The sequence below is a fragment of the Acipenser ruthenus genome, chromosome 3 (assembly GCF_902713425.1).
Source record: "Acipenser ruthenus chromosome 3, fAciRut3.2 maternal haplotype, whole genome shotgun sequence".
Classification (NCBI taxonomy): Eukaryota; Metazoa; Chordata; class Actinopteri; order Acipenseriformes; family Acipenseridae; genus Acipenser; species Acipenser ruthenus.
Window position 1 is genome coordinate 92,194,956 of NC_081191.1, and position 18,419 is coordinate 92,213,374.

Here is an 18,419-nt window from a genome sequence, read left to right on the forward strand (position 1 = left end):
CACTGCCTGGGGATACCTGCTCGTTAACACACAGGGATTTGTGGTGCCCAAGAAGAGGGAGCTGCCAACTACAGAGAAGCGGGTGAGGTCAGGAGACCGCCTCCACTTGTAGCCATTTCACTGGCGGAGTATGCAGTGCTGCCACCACTGCCGGAGTGTCCCACGCTGAGGGCAGCATTACCACTGCCCATGCCACTGCCACTTCCAGAGTGCACCGCATTCGTGCAAGATCTGCCATGGCTATAGGAGCCATCCTGGTCATTGTCAGCATTGCCGATGCCAGTGTGATCATTGGGAGAGGACCTCACACCGTGGCTGCCACCCGTAAACTCATTGTTGCCTCTGTTTCTGGGCAGAGATGACAAAAGAGACTTTTGTAACTTTAAGGGGGGAGGTGGCGGGGAATGGCCGGGTGTGCTTTCCACAAGGGGGGTATATGTGGCAGAGCAAATGCCCTGCCTGTAAATATTGTGGTGTTGTGTGTATGGTGGTGGTTGGCAGGGATCGGATTAATTCCTTTCCCTGCTAAAACATGTGAGAATGTAGCTGCTCCTTAATTGAACAATTGGTGATAATTGGGAGCAGCCCCATCCTATAAAAGGAGAGCTCAGGGCTCCATTAGAAGAGTCTACCAGGGAGCTGGGACCAGAGAGGAAAGGTACAGTGTTTGTGATCCACTTCTAAACAATAAATGTTGTGGTTTTGTTTGGCCAGGAAACAGCTTAGCTGTCCGGTATAGCTTAGACCTGCAACAGTTTAGTTAGGTTAGGTTTTGTTTATTTTGCTTTTGGAGTTTAAAATAAACATAAAGGCCTGCCCAGTTGAAACCCTACCTGTGGCAAGCTCAGCCCAGGTTTGTTACAATATGCTTACTGTTAATGTACAGAAATTGATATGTTTTCATTAAATATGCTACCGTTTGGTGACATTATCCGCAGACACAGAGTGAACTTCCATTGCTATGCTGATGATACCCAGCTATATTTGTCCCTAAAGCCAGGAATTTCTTCTGCCTGGTTGTTATTAGCTACTTGCCTTACAGACATCAAGCATTGGATGTCACAGAATTTTCTAATGTTGAATTCAGATAAAACAGGTTACGCTAGTGGGATCACAGAACCAACTAAAAGGAAATGTGCGATTACATGAGCTCAACCCTTGCCGTCTCTCATCAAAACTTAAACTAGAAATTAAGAGTTTTGGGGTCATCTTTGATCCTGATCTCTCATTTGAGACTCAAATTAGGGAAGTTACTAAAGTATCTTTTTACCATTTGAGGAACATAGTCAAACGTAGACCAATATTTCAGTATCTGATACTGGGAGACTAATGCATGCCTTTGTTTCATCTAGAATTGATTATTGTAATGCACTTTTTTCTGGTGTAACAAAGCATGTGGTATCCCGTTTGCAGCTTGTTCAGAATACTGTCGCTAGAATTCTGACTAAAACCAGGAAAAGTGAACATATTACCCCTTGTGACAGGGATGACGAGTGGTGACGTCAGACCAGAAGAAGGCACAACAAAAACAAAAGGTACGGTGCAGTGGCACGGGCGCCGTTTTATTTAAATAATCCAAAAATAAATATTTAAACAAAAATAAACACTGTGCTCGCAGAGCAAAATAAAAGGTTAAACAGAAACAAATCTCGAACACAAAATAAATAACAAAACCCAGGTCAGGCTGAGCAAATGCCTTCACTGTTCCTGGAGTTTTAAGTTTCGTTTTGTTTCTCTCCTCTCGTTCTCTCCTCTCGCTCCAAACACCCACCCCGAGCTAGAGAGCTGCAGGCTTTTTATAACAGGTGACCATCTCCCGATTAGCAACAAATTAAATCACCTAATTAATTCGGGAGATGGCCACCTTCTGCACGAGTTTTTTTAAAAACCATCCACATTAAGCCCCATCCACATTACTAAACAGTATAAAATAAACAAACGGCTACGCCGTCACTAAACAAAACAATAAAACATACGGCGCTCGCCGAAATAAATATAATAATCATCAAAATAAACAAACACAAAATAACACAGGGGTGGAGGGGGAACCCTCGTTCTGAAAATAAAACAAACAAACACATATCAATAAGCAGGGCTTACTACCGCCCTGCTACACCCCTGCTTTGGCCTCTTTATACTGGCTACCAGTGCAGTATAGAATTGATCTTAAGATTTTGCTGTTAATTTACAAGGCCCTGAATGGATCGCACTGTGAGATCACAGGATGCAGGGCTGCTGGTTATTCCTAGGGTCAACAAAAGCAGCATGGGAGGTAGGGCTTTTTCTTGTAGAGCTCCGAATTTATGGAATGCTCTGCCTTCGTTTGTCAGGAAAGCTGGGACTGTTACAGTTTAAGTCAAGATTAAAAACACACTTATAAAATGGCGTTCTTATTTTAGTGGGTTTTAATGTCACTTTAAAATTGCTGTTTTTGTATTATGTGTATACTGTTGTTTAAATGGTCTGACTGTGGCAGTTGTATGTGTGACATGCTATACAAATGTATTGTGGTTTGTTCTTTTTTTCTGCTATGTACTGTACAGTGCTTTGCGATACTCTTGTATAAAAAGTGCTATATAAATTAAATAAATAAATATGCACACAATAATATACATGTTTCCACTCTACAGAATTTTATTTCAAGACAAAGATGAATAATTGTTGGCAGAATAACTGGCATCTGATTCTGGAGAATCATAATTTTCTGGCAGGGATTCATTGATATAATATAAATAGAGGTATTGATATGCCATTATTTTAGTGATAATTCAGGGGACTTTTACCTGTCAGGTTTCTATGAGGTTGTGTCTCAGATAAACCCGTCCTTAAAAAATTGCACTTGGATTTGCTCCATTGTAAGCATTTACAAAATAGAATGTTGTATTGACATCTTATTGAACTATGTATTTTAATGGTATATTCACAAAAAATCATAAAGCAACTAGAATTTAGCCCTAGTTACTCACACAAGATGTACCCAGTAGTCTACGCATTTGCTACATATTATGCAACACAGAGTACATATCAAAATACAGAAATACAAAATATACAACTTTTCTTTTAGTTGCATAAACTGATTCCATTGCCTACATTCTTGACATGCTTTCAGTAAATGATGTGATGTATATAAATAAAATATATAAATATGTATTTAAAAATTCTAATTGTGTCCAGTTTTTCATATATATATATATATATATATATATATATATATATATATATATATATATATATAATTTAAAAAATAGGCTGTTCCAAACATAAACTTTCACAGATGAGCAACACACTTTTCCTGAACAAACATGTGTTGTATGTCTGTAGGGGCAGCTATATAGTATATACGCTAATTATACAAATCCTTCTTGAAATAAAAAGAAAGGGTAGGAAAAATTATTACAAAAACTGAAATCCGACACACTGACAAACCAAGCCCACTGTACCTCCCTAGCCAGGCTACGATAGAATAAGCGGGCTAGTTCTACTAAATCAACTCCAAATCTCAAAGACTACTGCGTTGCATTATTTGCTACTAACTGATGAATGACAGCACCATCTCTTTTAAGGTCACAAACTATTTAGATGTACACGCTAACTGCAGAGGCTACTCCTGGCGACAGCGGAAAAGAGGAGTTTTGGAAGGACAGCTGGGTTGTAAACTGAACTGTACACCACCTGAGGGGCTTTCTTTGATGTTAAGATAGCTGCGTACTACACAAGCAAAGCCTCGAGGTGCTCTCAGAATATATGCGGTTACTTCTGTTGCTCGGGATTGTCTCCCTCCAGGTGCATTAGCACTGTGTGGCTACTGGAACTTCACCTGTGAACACCCCCGTCCCACCACCATGGGCTTCTGGCAGGGTGTGGACAGCACGCATTCTCATTGGTTACAACCCTTCAATTGGGACAAGCGCTCCAGTGTTTAATGAGGTGAGTAGCCGGCTGCCGGGAGCAGCGTCTGTTTAGTGAGAAGAGATTGAAGAAGGAGCCTTCTGCAAAGGATTTACAGGATTTACTGAGACAGAGTGCAGTATCGTGATGACAGAGTCGTGCTTTATTTTGTGACCAACTTCCTTGAAGAATGTGACTCATACCAAAACAAGCACGATAAGATACTGGTTGTTAAATATATTGAACTGAGCTGCTGGTTTGATGTCCTTTTAAACAGTCTGGACTGGAAACCCAACTGTGCAGAAAGTGACTGGAATAAAGAAGTATTTTCTAAAAGCTGAAAGAAAATGGATACTTCACACATTGCGATCCTTGCACTAAGTCTACAGTGGCTTCTTTCTTCTGTGAGTATAGCTCATTGTTTTCTGATTCCTATTTGTTGAATATCATAACTTCACCATACATAATTAATTTGGCTTGATCGTTAGTTCATTTACGAACACTAATGTACATTTGATATATGGTAAACTGTTTGTCTATTTTGCCTGATTGACACAAGTTCATGAGTCGGTAATTTGTATAAAGACGCTTTAACTGTAATCAATAATCATGTTAATGTGACGAGGATAATGGCCAAGACAAGTGTCATTTCTGTAACTGGAATACTACGACTACGACGACTACTACTACGACTACTACTACTACTACGACTACTACTACTACTAATAATAATAATAATAATAATAATAATAATAATAATAATAATAATAATAATGGTCGTAGTAGTAATACTGCTCTGCAGGCGAGATTGCCGTCAAAAAGGCTGATGTTATACCAGTAGGATTTGTCTTGCTAAAACATAACATTTCACTACAGAATCTACTGGGGCTTCTAGTAGAATTTGTATTATTAGTAAGAAAACGAAAAACATGCTACTGCGAGGAGATTTTCACTTAGTTTTGGTCACTTTAAAATAAAAATTCACTTTAACCGGTGATGAAGTTATTTTTGCATTCTGTGAGACCCGAAGAAACAACACGTTGCTCGTGTCTCAAACAGAACTACCGCAGGATGACAAACTGTAATCTGTGATTTGTATAACCAATTGAGCGGTCTTGTGTTTGAGGTTTTAGGTCAGAGCAGCAGTGTTACCTTTATGCTACAGTAAGTACGAGAGTATATGCATTGACCTGCAGGGTTTTAGTAAGTGCAAGAGTATATGCATTGATCTGTAGGCACAGGGTTTTAGTAAGTGTGACAGTATACTCATTGACCTGTAGGCACGGGGTTTTAGTAAGTGCGAGAGCATTGGCCTGTAGGCACGGGGTTTTAGTAAGTGCAAGAGTATATGCATTGGCCTGTAGGCATGGGGTTTTAGTAAGTGTTATATAAGGACTGTTCTCTCACCTCAAATATTGTATTTAATGGTTTTACACGCACAGCTGCACTTATTCAAATGCTTTGTGACCAAACAGGTTTCAAAGAGGAGGAATGACATGTTCTTTAGGATTTTAAATATAACTATAGTTCAGGTATTTAAAAATTAATGTACACTATTATTTTGTGGCTCAGGGCTGACACAGTTTTGCATCCATAATTGAACAACTATTGTTATGATTTAAGCAGTGTTAGTAGTCAGATCCCTGCTGTTTGAAATCAATAAGCTGTGCTGAAACCTCACTGATATAAAGAGTTGTGACTGGCATGCTTTTCATCAGTTTAGCAGCACAGCGTTTTGAAATGAAAGTGTTTACTGCTCTGATAACAGGAATGCAGTATGAATTGTAGTACCTTGAGCCCTGCCTGGAACACACATTGCAACAGGTGTGTGTTTCTCGTGATCCACATCTACTAAACCAGCCTCTTTATAAGTCAAGGGCATTCGCAAAACGAATTTCTATAAATGTTGTACAGGATCCGCCAACACAGGGATTGTTACTTTAATTAAACATTCTAAAACTATCATCCTGTTTCTTGCAAACACGACTGAGCTTGTTTGGGGCGTGAGCATTAAACACTTTGTAACGTTGTTACGCTGATGACACACACGTCATCACCGTAACAATGTTTCGAGGCTCGTATTCGCAATACCACTATAGTGTCCTTTTATCATTTACTTAACATTGCCAAGATTAGGTATTTTTTATCATTGCCTGATGCTGAGAAGCTAATTCATGCATTTGTTTCATCTAGACTGGATTACTGCAATGCTTTGTTATCCTTGCTACCAAATCATGCCTTATTCAATTTGCAACTTGTTCAAAATGCAGCTGCCAGGATCCTAAGTAGAACAAAGACTAGAGAGCACATAACTCCAGTATTGGCTGCACTTCACTGCCTTCCAATACGTTTTAGAATTGATTTTAAGGTCTTGCTGCTGACTTACAAGGCGGTCCATGGTCTGGCTCCTGACTATCTAAAGAGCTCCTGTGCCCATATGCACCTGTCTGTGCTCTAAGGTCAGCGGACTCCGGTCTTTTGCTTGTTCCAAAGATTAAGACCAAGAGAAAGGGTGAAAGAGCTTTTAGCTATAACACACCAAGATTGTGGAATAGATTGCCATCCAACATCAGAGAAGCAGAGTCACTTAATGTTTTTAAGTCGAGGTTAAAAACTCATTTTTTTAGATTAGCTTTTGAATCCTGATTTTATTTATTTATTTAAATTTAGGCGATGCCAATTATTTTTTATTATTTTCTCCCAATTTGGAATGGCCAATTGTTTTATTATGCTCAGCTCACTGGGCAGCAGTGTGGAGTTGTGGTTAGGGCTCTGGACTCTTGACCGGAGGGTTATGGGTTCAATCCCCGGTGGGGACACTGCTGCTGTACCCTTGAGCAAGGTACTTTACCTACATTGCTCTAGTAAAAACCCAACTGTATGAATGGGTAATTGTATGTAAAAATAATATGATCTTGTAACAATTGTATGTCGCCCTGGATAAGGGCGTCTGCTAAGAAATAAATAATAATAATAAAAATACCACCCCTGCGCTGACTCGGGAGGGCGAAGGCGAACACACGCTGTCCTCTGAAGCGTGTGCCGTCAGCCGACTGCTTTTTTTCACACTGCTGACTCACCATGCAGCCACCCAAGAGCTACAGCGTTGGAGGACAACACAGCTCTCGTACAGCTTACAGGCAAGCCCACAGGCGCCCGGCCAGACTACAGGGGTCGCTGGTGCGCAGTGAGCTGAGGACACCCTGGCCGACCTAGCCCTCCCTCCCCCCGGGGCCGGCACTCGGCCAATTGAGCACTGCCCCCTGGAAGCTCCTGTCCTCGGTCGGCAAAGGAATAGCCTGGACTCAAACTCGCTACGTCCAGACTATAGAGCGCATCCTGCACTCCACGTGGAGCGCCTTTACTGGATGCGCCACTCGGGAGCCCCTGAATCCTGATTTTATGTATCAATCTATTATTATTTTAAACTTGTTCACTGTATTTCTGTTTTTAAACAGAGTTGTTTTTGAAGTTGTTGCTTACTTTTTATTAATATTACCAATTTTGCTGTAAAAATTGTGTGTTTTATTCTGTATTTTGTTGTTTTTTATTGTATTGTAAAGCACTTTGAGACACTTTGTGTAAAATGCTATTCCTAATCTACATTAATGATTTAGATTCTGGTATAGTAAGCAAACTTGTTAAATTTGCAGACGACACAAAAATAGGAGGAGTGGCAAACACTGTTGCAGCAGCAAAGGTCATTCAAAATGATCTAGACAGCATTCAGAACTGGGCAGACACATGGCAAATGACATTTAATAGAGAAAATTGTAAAGTACAGCACGCAGGCGATAAAAATGTGCATTATAAATATCATATAGGAAATACTGAAATTGATGAAGGAATCTATGAAAAAGACCTAGGAGTTTATGTTGACTCAGAAATGTCTTCATCTAGACAATGTGGGGAAGCTATAAAAAAGGCCAACAAGATGCTCGGATATATTGTGAGAAGTGTTGAATTTAAATCAAGGGAAGTAATGTTAAAACTTTACAATGCATTAGTAAAACCTCTCCTAGAATATTGTGTTCAGTTCTGGTCACCTCAAAAAGGATATTGCTGCTCTAGAAAGAGTGCGAAAAAGAGCGACCAGAATTATCCCAGGTTTAAAAGGCATGTGCAGAAAGGCTAAAATAATTGAATCTATTCAGTCTTGAACAAAGAAGACTATGCGTTGATCTGATTCAAACATTCAAAATTCTAAAAGGTATAGACAATGTCGACCCAGGGGACTTTTTTGACCTGAAAAAAGAAACAAGGACCAGGGGTCGCAAATGGAGATTAGATAAAGGGGCATTCAGAACAGAAAATAGGAGGCACTTTTTTACACAGAGAATTGTGAGGGTCTGGAACCAACTCCCCAGTAATGTTGATGAAGCTGATCCCCTGGGATCCTTCAAGAAGCTGCATGACAAGATTCTGGGATCAATGAGCTACTAACAACCAAATGAGCAAGATGGGCCGAATGGCCTCCTCTCGTTTGTAAACTTTCTTATGTTCTAAAACTTTAAACTGTAACGTTGCAGTGTTCCAAATTACCCATTTCAATGAGAATTACCTAAAAAGAATAAAAAGTTAATGACTATGTTTGGTCCATACTCTGTAATACAAAAGTATACACAGAATGACCTGAAATGAAAGACATGTCAAATTCAGCACACAATTGGCATCTAAAGCATCCTGCATCCTGGTGTGATGCTACTATATCCTTGAAGCTGCACCTCTGAACACAAACCACAGGGTTTCCGAGTAGATGGGGCAGTATTCATTACATTGCAGTACCTTGCAGGTTTGAATAACCTAAGAAAGCCTATTACAGAAAGAAAGTAAATATGCTGTAAAAAAAGCAGTGGTCGACTTTAACAAAAACTTCAACAGTTGTGTCTGTGGTTTCGATATATGTAACAGGCGCTAGAGCTGGAGACTAACCAGAAGCCACCCACGATACATGTTTAACACAGATAAGAAAGGTTACAAATGAGAGGAGGCCATTCCGCCCATCTGGCTCTTTTGGTTGTTAGTAGCTTATTGAACCTTTTAGAATTTTGAATGCTTGAATCAGATCGTCGCGTAGTCTTCTTTGTTCAAGACTGAATAGATTCAGTTATTTTAGCCTGTCTGCATATGACATGCCTTTTAAACCCGGGACAATTCTGGTCGCTCTACTTTGCATTCTTTCTAGAGCAGCAATATCCTTTTTGTAGCGAGGTGACCAGAACTGAACACAATATTCTAGATGAGTTTTTACTAATGCATTGCAAAGTTTTAACATTACTTCCCTTGATTTAAATTCAACACTTTTCACTATACTGTATATCCGAGCATTTTTTTGGCCTTTTTTTATAGCTTCCCCACATTGTCTAGATGTGTCAACATAAACTAGATCATTTTCCTGGATCATAGGTTCCTTCTTGAATTTCAGTATCTCCCATATAGTATTTATAATGGACATTTTTATTGCCTGTGTGCAGTACCTTACACTTTTCTCTATTAAATGTCATTTGCCATGTCTGCCCAGTTCTGAATGCTGTCTAGATCATTTTGAATGACCTTTGCTGCTGTAACAGTGTTTGCCACTCCTCCTGTTTTTGTGTCGTCTGCAAATATATAACAAGTTTGCTTACTATACCAGAATCTAAGTCATTAATGTAGATTAGGAAGAGCAGAGGACCTAATACTGATCCCTGTGGTACTCCACTGGTTATCTCGCTACATTTTGAGGTTTATCCTCAAATCAGTACTTTCTGTTTTCTACATGTTAACCACTCCCTAATCCATGTGCATGCATTTCCTTGAATCCCTACTGCGTCCATTTTGAGAATTAATCTTTTATGTGGGACTTTGTCAAAAGCTTTCTGGAAATCTAAATAAAACATGTCATATGCTTTGCAATTATCCATTGTCGATGTTGCATCCTCAAAAAAATCAAGCAGGTTAGTTAGACACAATCTTCCTTTCCTAAAACCATGCTGACTGCCTCCCAGGATACTGTTACTATATAGGTAATTTTCCATTTTGGATCTTATTATAGTTTCCATAAGTTTACATATAATAGAAGTCAGGCTTATTGGTCTGTAGTTACCTGGTTGGGTTTTGTCTCCCTTTTTGTGGATCAGTATTACGTTTGCAATTCTCCAGTCTGTCGGTACAACCCCTGTGTTAAGAGACTGTTGCATGATCTTAGTTAGCGGTTTATAAATAACTTCAATTTCTTTGTACTATTGGAAGGATCTCATCCGGCCCAGGGGATTTGTTTATTTTAAGCGCTCCTAGTCCCTTTAACACTTCTGCCTCTGTTATGCTAAAGTTATTTAAAACTGGATAGGAACAGGTAGACATGTGGGTCATGTTGTCTGTATCCTCCTTTTGTAAAATACTTGTGAAAAGTAATAATTTAATATATTTGGGTTTTTTTTTCTTCGTCTATGATGTTGCCATTTGTATCTCTTAGACATTTTACTTCCTCCTTGAATGTTCTTTTGTTGTTATAATATTAGAAAAACGTTTTGGAATTGGTTTTACCCCCCTTGGCAATGCTCATTTCTATCTTTCACTTGGTCTTTTAACTTCCTTTTTTTGCATTTTTCAAGTTCTCTTTCTGTGTACTTTGTTCTTGGTCTCTTTTAAACGCTCTTTAAAGTGCCTTTTTTTTCTCTGAATGTTTTTTTTTTTTTTTTATTGATCTATTAAACCATTTTGGCCATTTTGTTTTAGATTAAGATTTGTCTACTTTTGGGATTTATTTGTTTTGCGCCATTAGTACTACATTTTTTAAAAATAGCCATCCTTTCTCTGTGGATGTTTTCTCTATATTACTTCAATCTACTTCTGCTAGTCTCTGTTTTATTCCTTCATAGTTTGCCTTTTTAAAATTGTAAACCTTAGCTTTAGTTGTTACTTTTTGGGTTTTAAAAAGCACTTCAAATGAGACCATGTTGTGATCTGAGTTTGCCAATGGTTCTCTGACCTCTGTTTTAGTTATTCTGTCTTTATTATGTGAAAAGACTAAGTCAAGGCATGCCCCCCCCCCCCCCCCCCCCCAGTTGGTGCCTTGACAAATTGCGTTAGGAAGCAGTCATTTGTCATTTTATATGGGAGAAGTTGAAATCTCCCATTAATATGGCTTCTCCTTTGCTACACACAGATCAGTGTGGTTATTGCACAGCCATTATTATTGAAATGAAATACCTGTTTTTACTTTTACAACATTACACAGAAGCGTAGCCTCTTATGATGATCCACCACTGTTCCATTTCCTTTTACAAACACACTACAAGTCATATCTACAGTGTGATCTGTGTGTACCTGTTATTAAAGAAGCACACTTTAAGTCATAGCTAACAGTGTGATCTGTGTGTACCTGTTTCTAAAGGTGCTGACCTTAACCCCGGAGTGTACCATCATGCTGGATATCGAGAGGGAACGGGAGGACTGCATGAGAACGGTGGAATCTGAAAACATTTCCGCTGTTTATGGTAAGGATGCTACTGGACTGTCAGACCACTCCAGAGCTCACTGTACTGCAGATCCACTGTCATAGATTAATGCAGCAGCATGACTGCACTGCAGATTCACTGGCACAGATTAATGCAGCAGCATGACTGCGCTGCGGATCCACTGGCATAGATTAATGCAGCAGCATGACTGCGCTGCGGATCCACTGGCACAGATTAATTCAGCAGCATGACTGCACTGCGGATCCACTGGCACAGATTAATGCAGCAGCATGACTGCACTGCGGATCCACTGGCACAGATTAATTCAGCAGCATGACTGCACTGCAGATCCACTGTCATAGATTAATGCAGCAGCATGACTGCACTGCGGATCCACTGGCACAGATTAATGCAGCATGACTGCACTGCAGATCCACTGTCATAGATTAATGCAGCAGCATGACTGCACTGCGGATTCACTGGCACAGATTAATGCAGCAGCATGACTGCGCTGCAGATCCACTGGCACAGATTAATGCAGCATGACTGCGCTGCGGATCCACTGGCATAGATTAATCCAGCAGCATGACTGCGCTGCGGATCCACTGGCACAGATTAATTCAGCAGCATGACTGCACTGCGGATCCACTGGCACAGATTAATGCAGCATGACTGCACTGCAGATCCACTGTCATAGATTAATGCAGCAGCATGACTGCACTGCGGATTCACTGGCACAGATTAATGCAGCAGCATGACTGCGCTGCAGATCCACTGGCACAGATTAATGCAGCATGACTGCGCTGCGGATCCACTGACACAGATTAATGCAGCATGACTGCACTGCGGATCCACTGGCACAGATTAATGCAGCATGACTGCACTGCGGATCCACTGACACAGATTAATGCAGCAGCATGACTGCACTGCGGATCCACTGACACAGATTAATGCAGCATGACTGCACTGCGGATCCACTGGCACAGATTAATGCAGCATGACTGCGCTGCGGATCCACTGGCACAGATTAATGCAGCAGCATGACTGCACTGCGGATCCACTGACACAGATTAATGCAGCAACATGACTGCACTGCAGATCCACTGGCACAGATTAATGCAGCATGACTGCACTGCAGATCCACTGGCACAGATTAATGCAGCATGACTGCACTGCGGATCCACTGGCACAGATTAATGAAGCATGACTGCACTGCGGATCCACTGGCAGAGATTAATGCAGCATGACTGCACTGCGGATCCACTGGCACAGATTAATGCAGCATGACTGCACTGCGGATCCACTGGCATAGATTAATGCAGCATGACTGCACTGCAGATCCACTGGCACAGATTAATGCAGCATGACTGCAATGCGGATCCACTGCGGAGGTCAGCATGTGTTCGTTTTAGCCCTCCCGAGTCAGCGCGGGGGTGGTAGCAGTGAGCTTAGCCTAAAAATAATTGGCTATTATAAATTGGGAGAAAAAGATTAAAAAAAACTGGCGACTACTACATTTTTAAAATGCAAAAAAAAATAGATTGATGTACAATTTCATCTCCTACATTGCTAAAATTCAAGCTGGTTTTAAACTCTTTTTATCTGAAAGCAATGTAAGCCTATTGCACCTATTGTTTTGGCACCTAGATTCTACACTTAGATTCTGCTGCAATTCAAGCAGAAAAGCAATAAGTGCAGGAGACGAGTGATCTGAATAAGCCAACAACTAGGAAATGTGTTGCAGGATTGATCTGCAAACACTTCGTACAGTGGCTCTCAAAAGTATTCATCCCCCTTGGACTTTTCCACATTACATTGTGTTACAACATGGAATCAAAATTGATTTAATTAGGAGTTTTTGCCACTGATCAACACAAAAAAGTCCATAATGTCAAAGTGAAAAATAAAATCTACATATTGTTCTAAATTAATTACATTAAACCTTAGCTTTAGTTTTTTAACATTAATACAAAACAGAAAATAATTGGTTGCATAAGTATTCACCCCTTTGAGTCAATATTTGGTAGAGGCACCTTTGGCAGCAATTACAGCCATGAGTCTATTTGGATAAGTCTCTACCAGCTTTGCACATCTGGACACTGCAATTTTTGCCCATTCTTCTTTGCAAAATTGCCACTCCAGTGTGGCTTTGGCTGTATGTTTGGGGTCATTGTCCTGCTGGAAGATGAATCTTCCACCAAGTCCCAGGTCTCTTGCAGACTTCAGCAGGTTTTCCTCCAGGATTTCTCTGTACTTTGCTGCATCCATTTTGCCCTCTATCTTCACGAGCTTTCCAGGCCCTGACGCAGAGAAACATCCCCATAGCATGATGCTGCCACCACCATGCTTCACGACAGGGATGTTGTTCTCAGGATGATGTGCGGTGTTAGGCTTGCGCCAAACATAGCGCTTAGCGTTGAGGCCAAAAAGCTCTATTTTGGTCTCATCAGACCATAGAATCTTCTTCCACTTGGTCTCAGAGTCTCCCACATGCCTTCTGGCAAATTCTAGCAGAGATTTGATGTGAGTTTTTTTCAACAATGACTTTCTTTTTGCCACTCTCCCATAAAGGCCAGTTTTGTGAAGCACCTGGGCTATTGTTGCCGTATGCACAGTGTCTCCCAGCTCAGCCGTTAAATCCATTTTGATTCCATGTTGTAACACAATAAAATGTGGAAGTCTAAGGGAGGTGAATACTTTTGAGAGCCACTGTATGTCTTGCCTTATCTGCACAGGAAAGGTGTTGAATAAGAATCCGCTTCTTTCAATAAGCTGGTCCACAAATTGTAATGCGTTTGTATGTCTAGCTGAGGAGGAGGATTTTCTTGCATGACTCATCCCTTTGTTGAAAGTCTAAAATCACAAATACATTTTCTGTTACAGATGTTGGCAATGTTTTTACACTCCTTGAAATTTGTATTTCTGATCATTTTATATTTTAAGTCAACATTATTATTTTATTTTTTGTGACCAAATGTTTTTTTTATTGAGGAACTCATACAGACATAACAACACATATAGAAATATATATAAAAAAGAGAACAAATGAGATCCCCATTTTCTATTTTTTACCCCTTCCCTCCCTCCCGGGTTGTTCCCTTCCTCCCTGGTAGCTATCTCCCTCCCTCCCACTACCCCCCACAAGGACCCCAGAGATCTAAATTAGTCTGGATTTAACATGGCTTAATAAGATCAGCCATACATTTCCAGGCATTAATCGTCTGTTCCGTGGCACCATGGATCCGAGCGGTAGAGAGCTCTGAGTAAATGATATCAAGGAAGTTTAGAACCCATTGGTGCCATGGAAGGGAGTGTGGCAGTAGCCATCTTCTTCACTGCAGTGAGGCCAGCCAACAAAATGCGTTTCTGCTGTGGAGATAAGTCAAGAGGTGAATCATCGCTCAATAAAAGAACCAGAGCGGAGTTAGGCACTGCCTTCCAAATATAGTTGAAAAAGTAGAGGAAACCCGCTCCCAGAATAAAGCTACAGCCGGACAGTCCCAAACCATATGTAGAAAGGTGCCGAGGACGCTGTGGGGGCATAGAGAACAGTCAGGGGGTAGGGGCAAGCCTCCTAAAAAGGTCTACGAGGGGTTAAGTATGTCCTGTGAAGGAAGTTAAAGTGAATCAGCTGATGATTAGGGTTCCTAGAAGCCAAGCCTAAATTATTCCAGATAGCATCCCAATTAACCTCAATATCTAAGGGACCTAGGTCTCCATTCCAAATCGTACTAGCTGCTAAGGGTTTATAGGAGGCTTTTAAAAGATATACATATAAAAAAGAAAGCAGCCTTTGTGGATGTACTGGTAATGTAGCCCCCCAGGGAAGCCCATAGGCACACATAAATCAACATTATTATTATTATTATTATTATTATTATTATTATTATTATTATTATTATTATTATTATTAATAATAATAATTTTAATTTTGCATATTACTTTCTCGCTTACCTCTACCTGTATCTATTGTAAGCAATTATCTTTCCTTTTTCTAATTACTGTATAATTTGCAGTTTCTTTGAGCCATAATCAGCATTGATGAAGCTACCGGCTCTTTCTCTCTCAAAGTATCTGAAACCATTTACAACATTACAGTTGGCAATGTCATGTGAATGTGATTCCTTCAAGCTGACCTCCTAATATCCTGCTTCAAAATAACAGATACAAATTACCCAGAAATGTTAAAGATAGGTGCCGGGCAACAACAAATTGGCTTTAAGAATTGTTGGTCAGTAAAATTGAATTGTATAATGTATAATATATAATCTGTACAATGCGTCACTCACTCCCCTGCGTAGAATGTGTCCCATTAGCACCTCTAGTTCAAAGAGAGACCTCAAGCAGGTTCATTGAATGATATGTTGTGCTATCTTTCTGTAGGATGCAGAGGAATGTGGGATAACATCACCTGCTGGCCCTCAGCCAAGGTTGGGGAGATGGTTCTGAGGCAATGTCCAATATACTTCAGCTTTTTCTCAGATATGCACGGTAAGTGTCAATGGTTCTGCATTAAAGTGTGTCACTCATATACAACATTACCCTGTGCTTGGATCAATCAGACCATTTTCAAGTACTCTGAGTACAGGTGCAAGTTTTTAACACAATAGGCGAAAAAATAAGATGATTAAAAATGTTGAATGTTTTTGTTTCTCTCCATGGTTCTCATGATGACAGTTAATTGAGCCCACAAATAAAAACCTGAATTGTTTTTTTTTTAAATACAGTGCCTTGCATAAGTATTCACCCCCCTTGGACTTTTCCACATTTTGTAGTGTTACAAACTGGAATTAAAATGGATTTAATTGGGATTTTTACCATTTGATTTACACAAATTTATTTATTTATTTATTTTTATAAATTTAGTCGTCGCCAATTTTTTACCCCGGTTTTTCTCCACAATTTAGCATGCCCAATTATTATCTGTATCCTCGGCTCACTGCTCGCAACCCCCCGCCGACTCGGGAAACGGATGCTGGAGCACGCATCCTCCGAAACGTGCTCCTGCCAAGCCGTCATTTTTCGCACTGCAGATCCACAGCAATGCCACCAGACCTATAGTGCCGGAGGACAACACAGATCTGGCGGCTCCACTGCAGAACCACAGGCGCCCTATCGGCCACAGGGGTCACTGATGCGCGGTGAGCCGTGGATTCCCCTGCCGACCTAAGCCCTGCCTACCCGGGCAGCGCTCAGCCAATTGTGCGCCGCCCCCTAGGAACTCCCGGTCACGGTCGGCTGTGACATAGCCTGGATTCGAACCTGCGATCTCCAGGCTATAGGGTACATCCTGCACTCCACGCGGAATGCCTTTACTGGATGCGCCACTCGGGAGCACCCCTTACACAACATACTTAACACTTTGAAGGTGCAAAATATTTTTTATTGTGACACAAAAGTTAATTAAACAAAAAAAAGACATTTGTTGGTTGCATAAGTATTCACCCCCCTGAGTCAATACTTGGTAGGAGCACCTTTGGCAACAATTACAGCTGTGAGTTTTTTTGGTTAAGTCTCTACCAGCTTTGCACATCTGGATCCTGCAATTTTTGCCCATTCTTCTTGGCAAAATTGCTCAAGCTCTGTCAAGTTGGATGGGGACCGTTGGTGAACAGCAATTTTCAAGTCTTGCCACAGATTCTCTATCGGATTGAGGTCTGGGCTTTGACTGGGCCATTCTAAGACATTCAGGTTCTTATTTTTAAACCACTCCAGTGTAGCTTTGGCTGTGTGTTTGGGGTCATTGTCCTGCTGGAAGGTGAACCTCCGCCCCAGTCCTAGGTCTCTTGCAGACTGAAACAGGTTTTCCTCTAGAATTTCCCTGTATTTGGCTCCATCCATCTTTCCTTCAATCCTGACCAGTTTCCCAGTCCTTGCCGATGAAAAGCATCCCCATAACATGATGCTGCCACCACCATGCTCCAGCGTGGGGATGGTGTTCTCAGGGTGATGAGCAGTGTTGGCTTTGCGCCACACATAGCGTTTTGCGCTAAGGCCAAAAAGTTCAATTTTGGTCTCATCAGACCAGAGAACCTTTTTCCACATGTTTGCTGTGTCTCCCACATGCCTTTTGGCAAAATCCAAACAGGATTTAATATGTGTTTTTTTCAACAATGGCTTTCTTCTCGCCACTCTTCCATAAAGCCCAGCTTTGTGGAACGTTCGGGTTATAGTTGTCCCATGGACGGTTTCTCCCATCTCAGCTGTGGATCTCTCCAGCTCCTTCAGAGTTACCATTGGCCTCTTGGTTGCTTCTCTGACTAATGCCCTCCTTACCTGGTCACTGAGTTTTGGTGAACAGCCTTCTCTAGGCAGAGTCGCAGTTGTGCCATATTCTTTCCATTTTTTAATAATGGATTTAACGGTGCTCCGGGGGATGTTCAAAGTTTGGGATATTTTTTTATAACCCAACCCTGATTGGTGCTTCTCCAGAACTTTATCCTGGACTTGTTTTGATAGCTCCTTGCTCTTCATGATGCTGTTTGTTTAGATATGCTCTCTAACAAGCTCTGGGGCCTTCCAGAAACAGGTATATTTAATCTGAGATCATGTGACACTTTAATTGCACACAGGTGGACTCCATTCAACTAATTATGTGACTTCTGAAGGCAATTGGTTGCACCAGAGCTTATTTAGGGGTGTCACAGCAAAGGGGGTGAATACTTATGCAATCAAGACTTTTCAGTTTTTTATTTGTAAATAATTTTGAAAAATATGTAGATTTTTTCCCCACTTCAACATTATGAACTATTTTGTGTAGATCAGTGACAAAAAATCCTAATTAAATCCATTTTAATTCCAGGTTGTAACACTACAAAATGTGGAAAAGTCCAAGGGGGTGAATACTTATGCAAGGCACTGTACATTTAAAAGCTACTTACTGATCAATCAATCAATAAAAACCTTTATTTATCCAGATGAGTCGATTGAGAACAAATTCTAATTCACAATGACGAGCTGGTAAGAGGCTCCCACCAACACAGCAAACAACATGAAACACAAGAAATAAGGAGTTGAGAAACACGGCATCAATCAGAGAAAATAAAACCACATCAGTCAGCAATGAGTTGACCCTACAGCTAAAAGTAACCT

The 18,419-nt window shown here is 40.7% G+C and overlaps 1 protein-coding gene across 1 annotated transcript in view; it reads left to right on the top strand.

Moving 5' to 3' along the window:
* The first annotated feature begins 3,746 nt into the window (after positions 1–3,746).
* The window catches only part of LOC117435667 (vasoactive intestinal polypeptide receptor-like), a 62,975-nt gene continuing 48,302 nt past the window's right edge, over positions 3,747–18,419 (top strand). Inside the window, exons 1-3 of the mRNA XM_059018770.1 lie at positions 3,747–4,292; positions 11,264–11,366; positions 15,711–15,818. Of these exons, the coding sequence (XP_058874753.1) occupies positions 4,236–4,292; positions 11,264–11,366; positions 15,711–15,818 (268 nt within the window). The 5' untranslated portion in view covers positions 3,747–4,235. The remainder of the gene's footprint in view (positions 4,293–11,263; positions 11,367–15,710; positions 15,819–18,419) is intronic.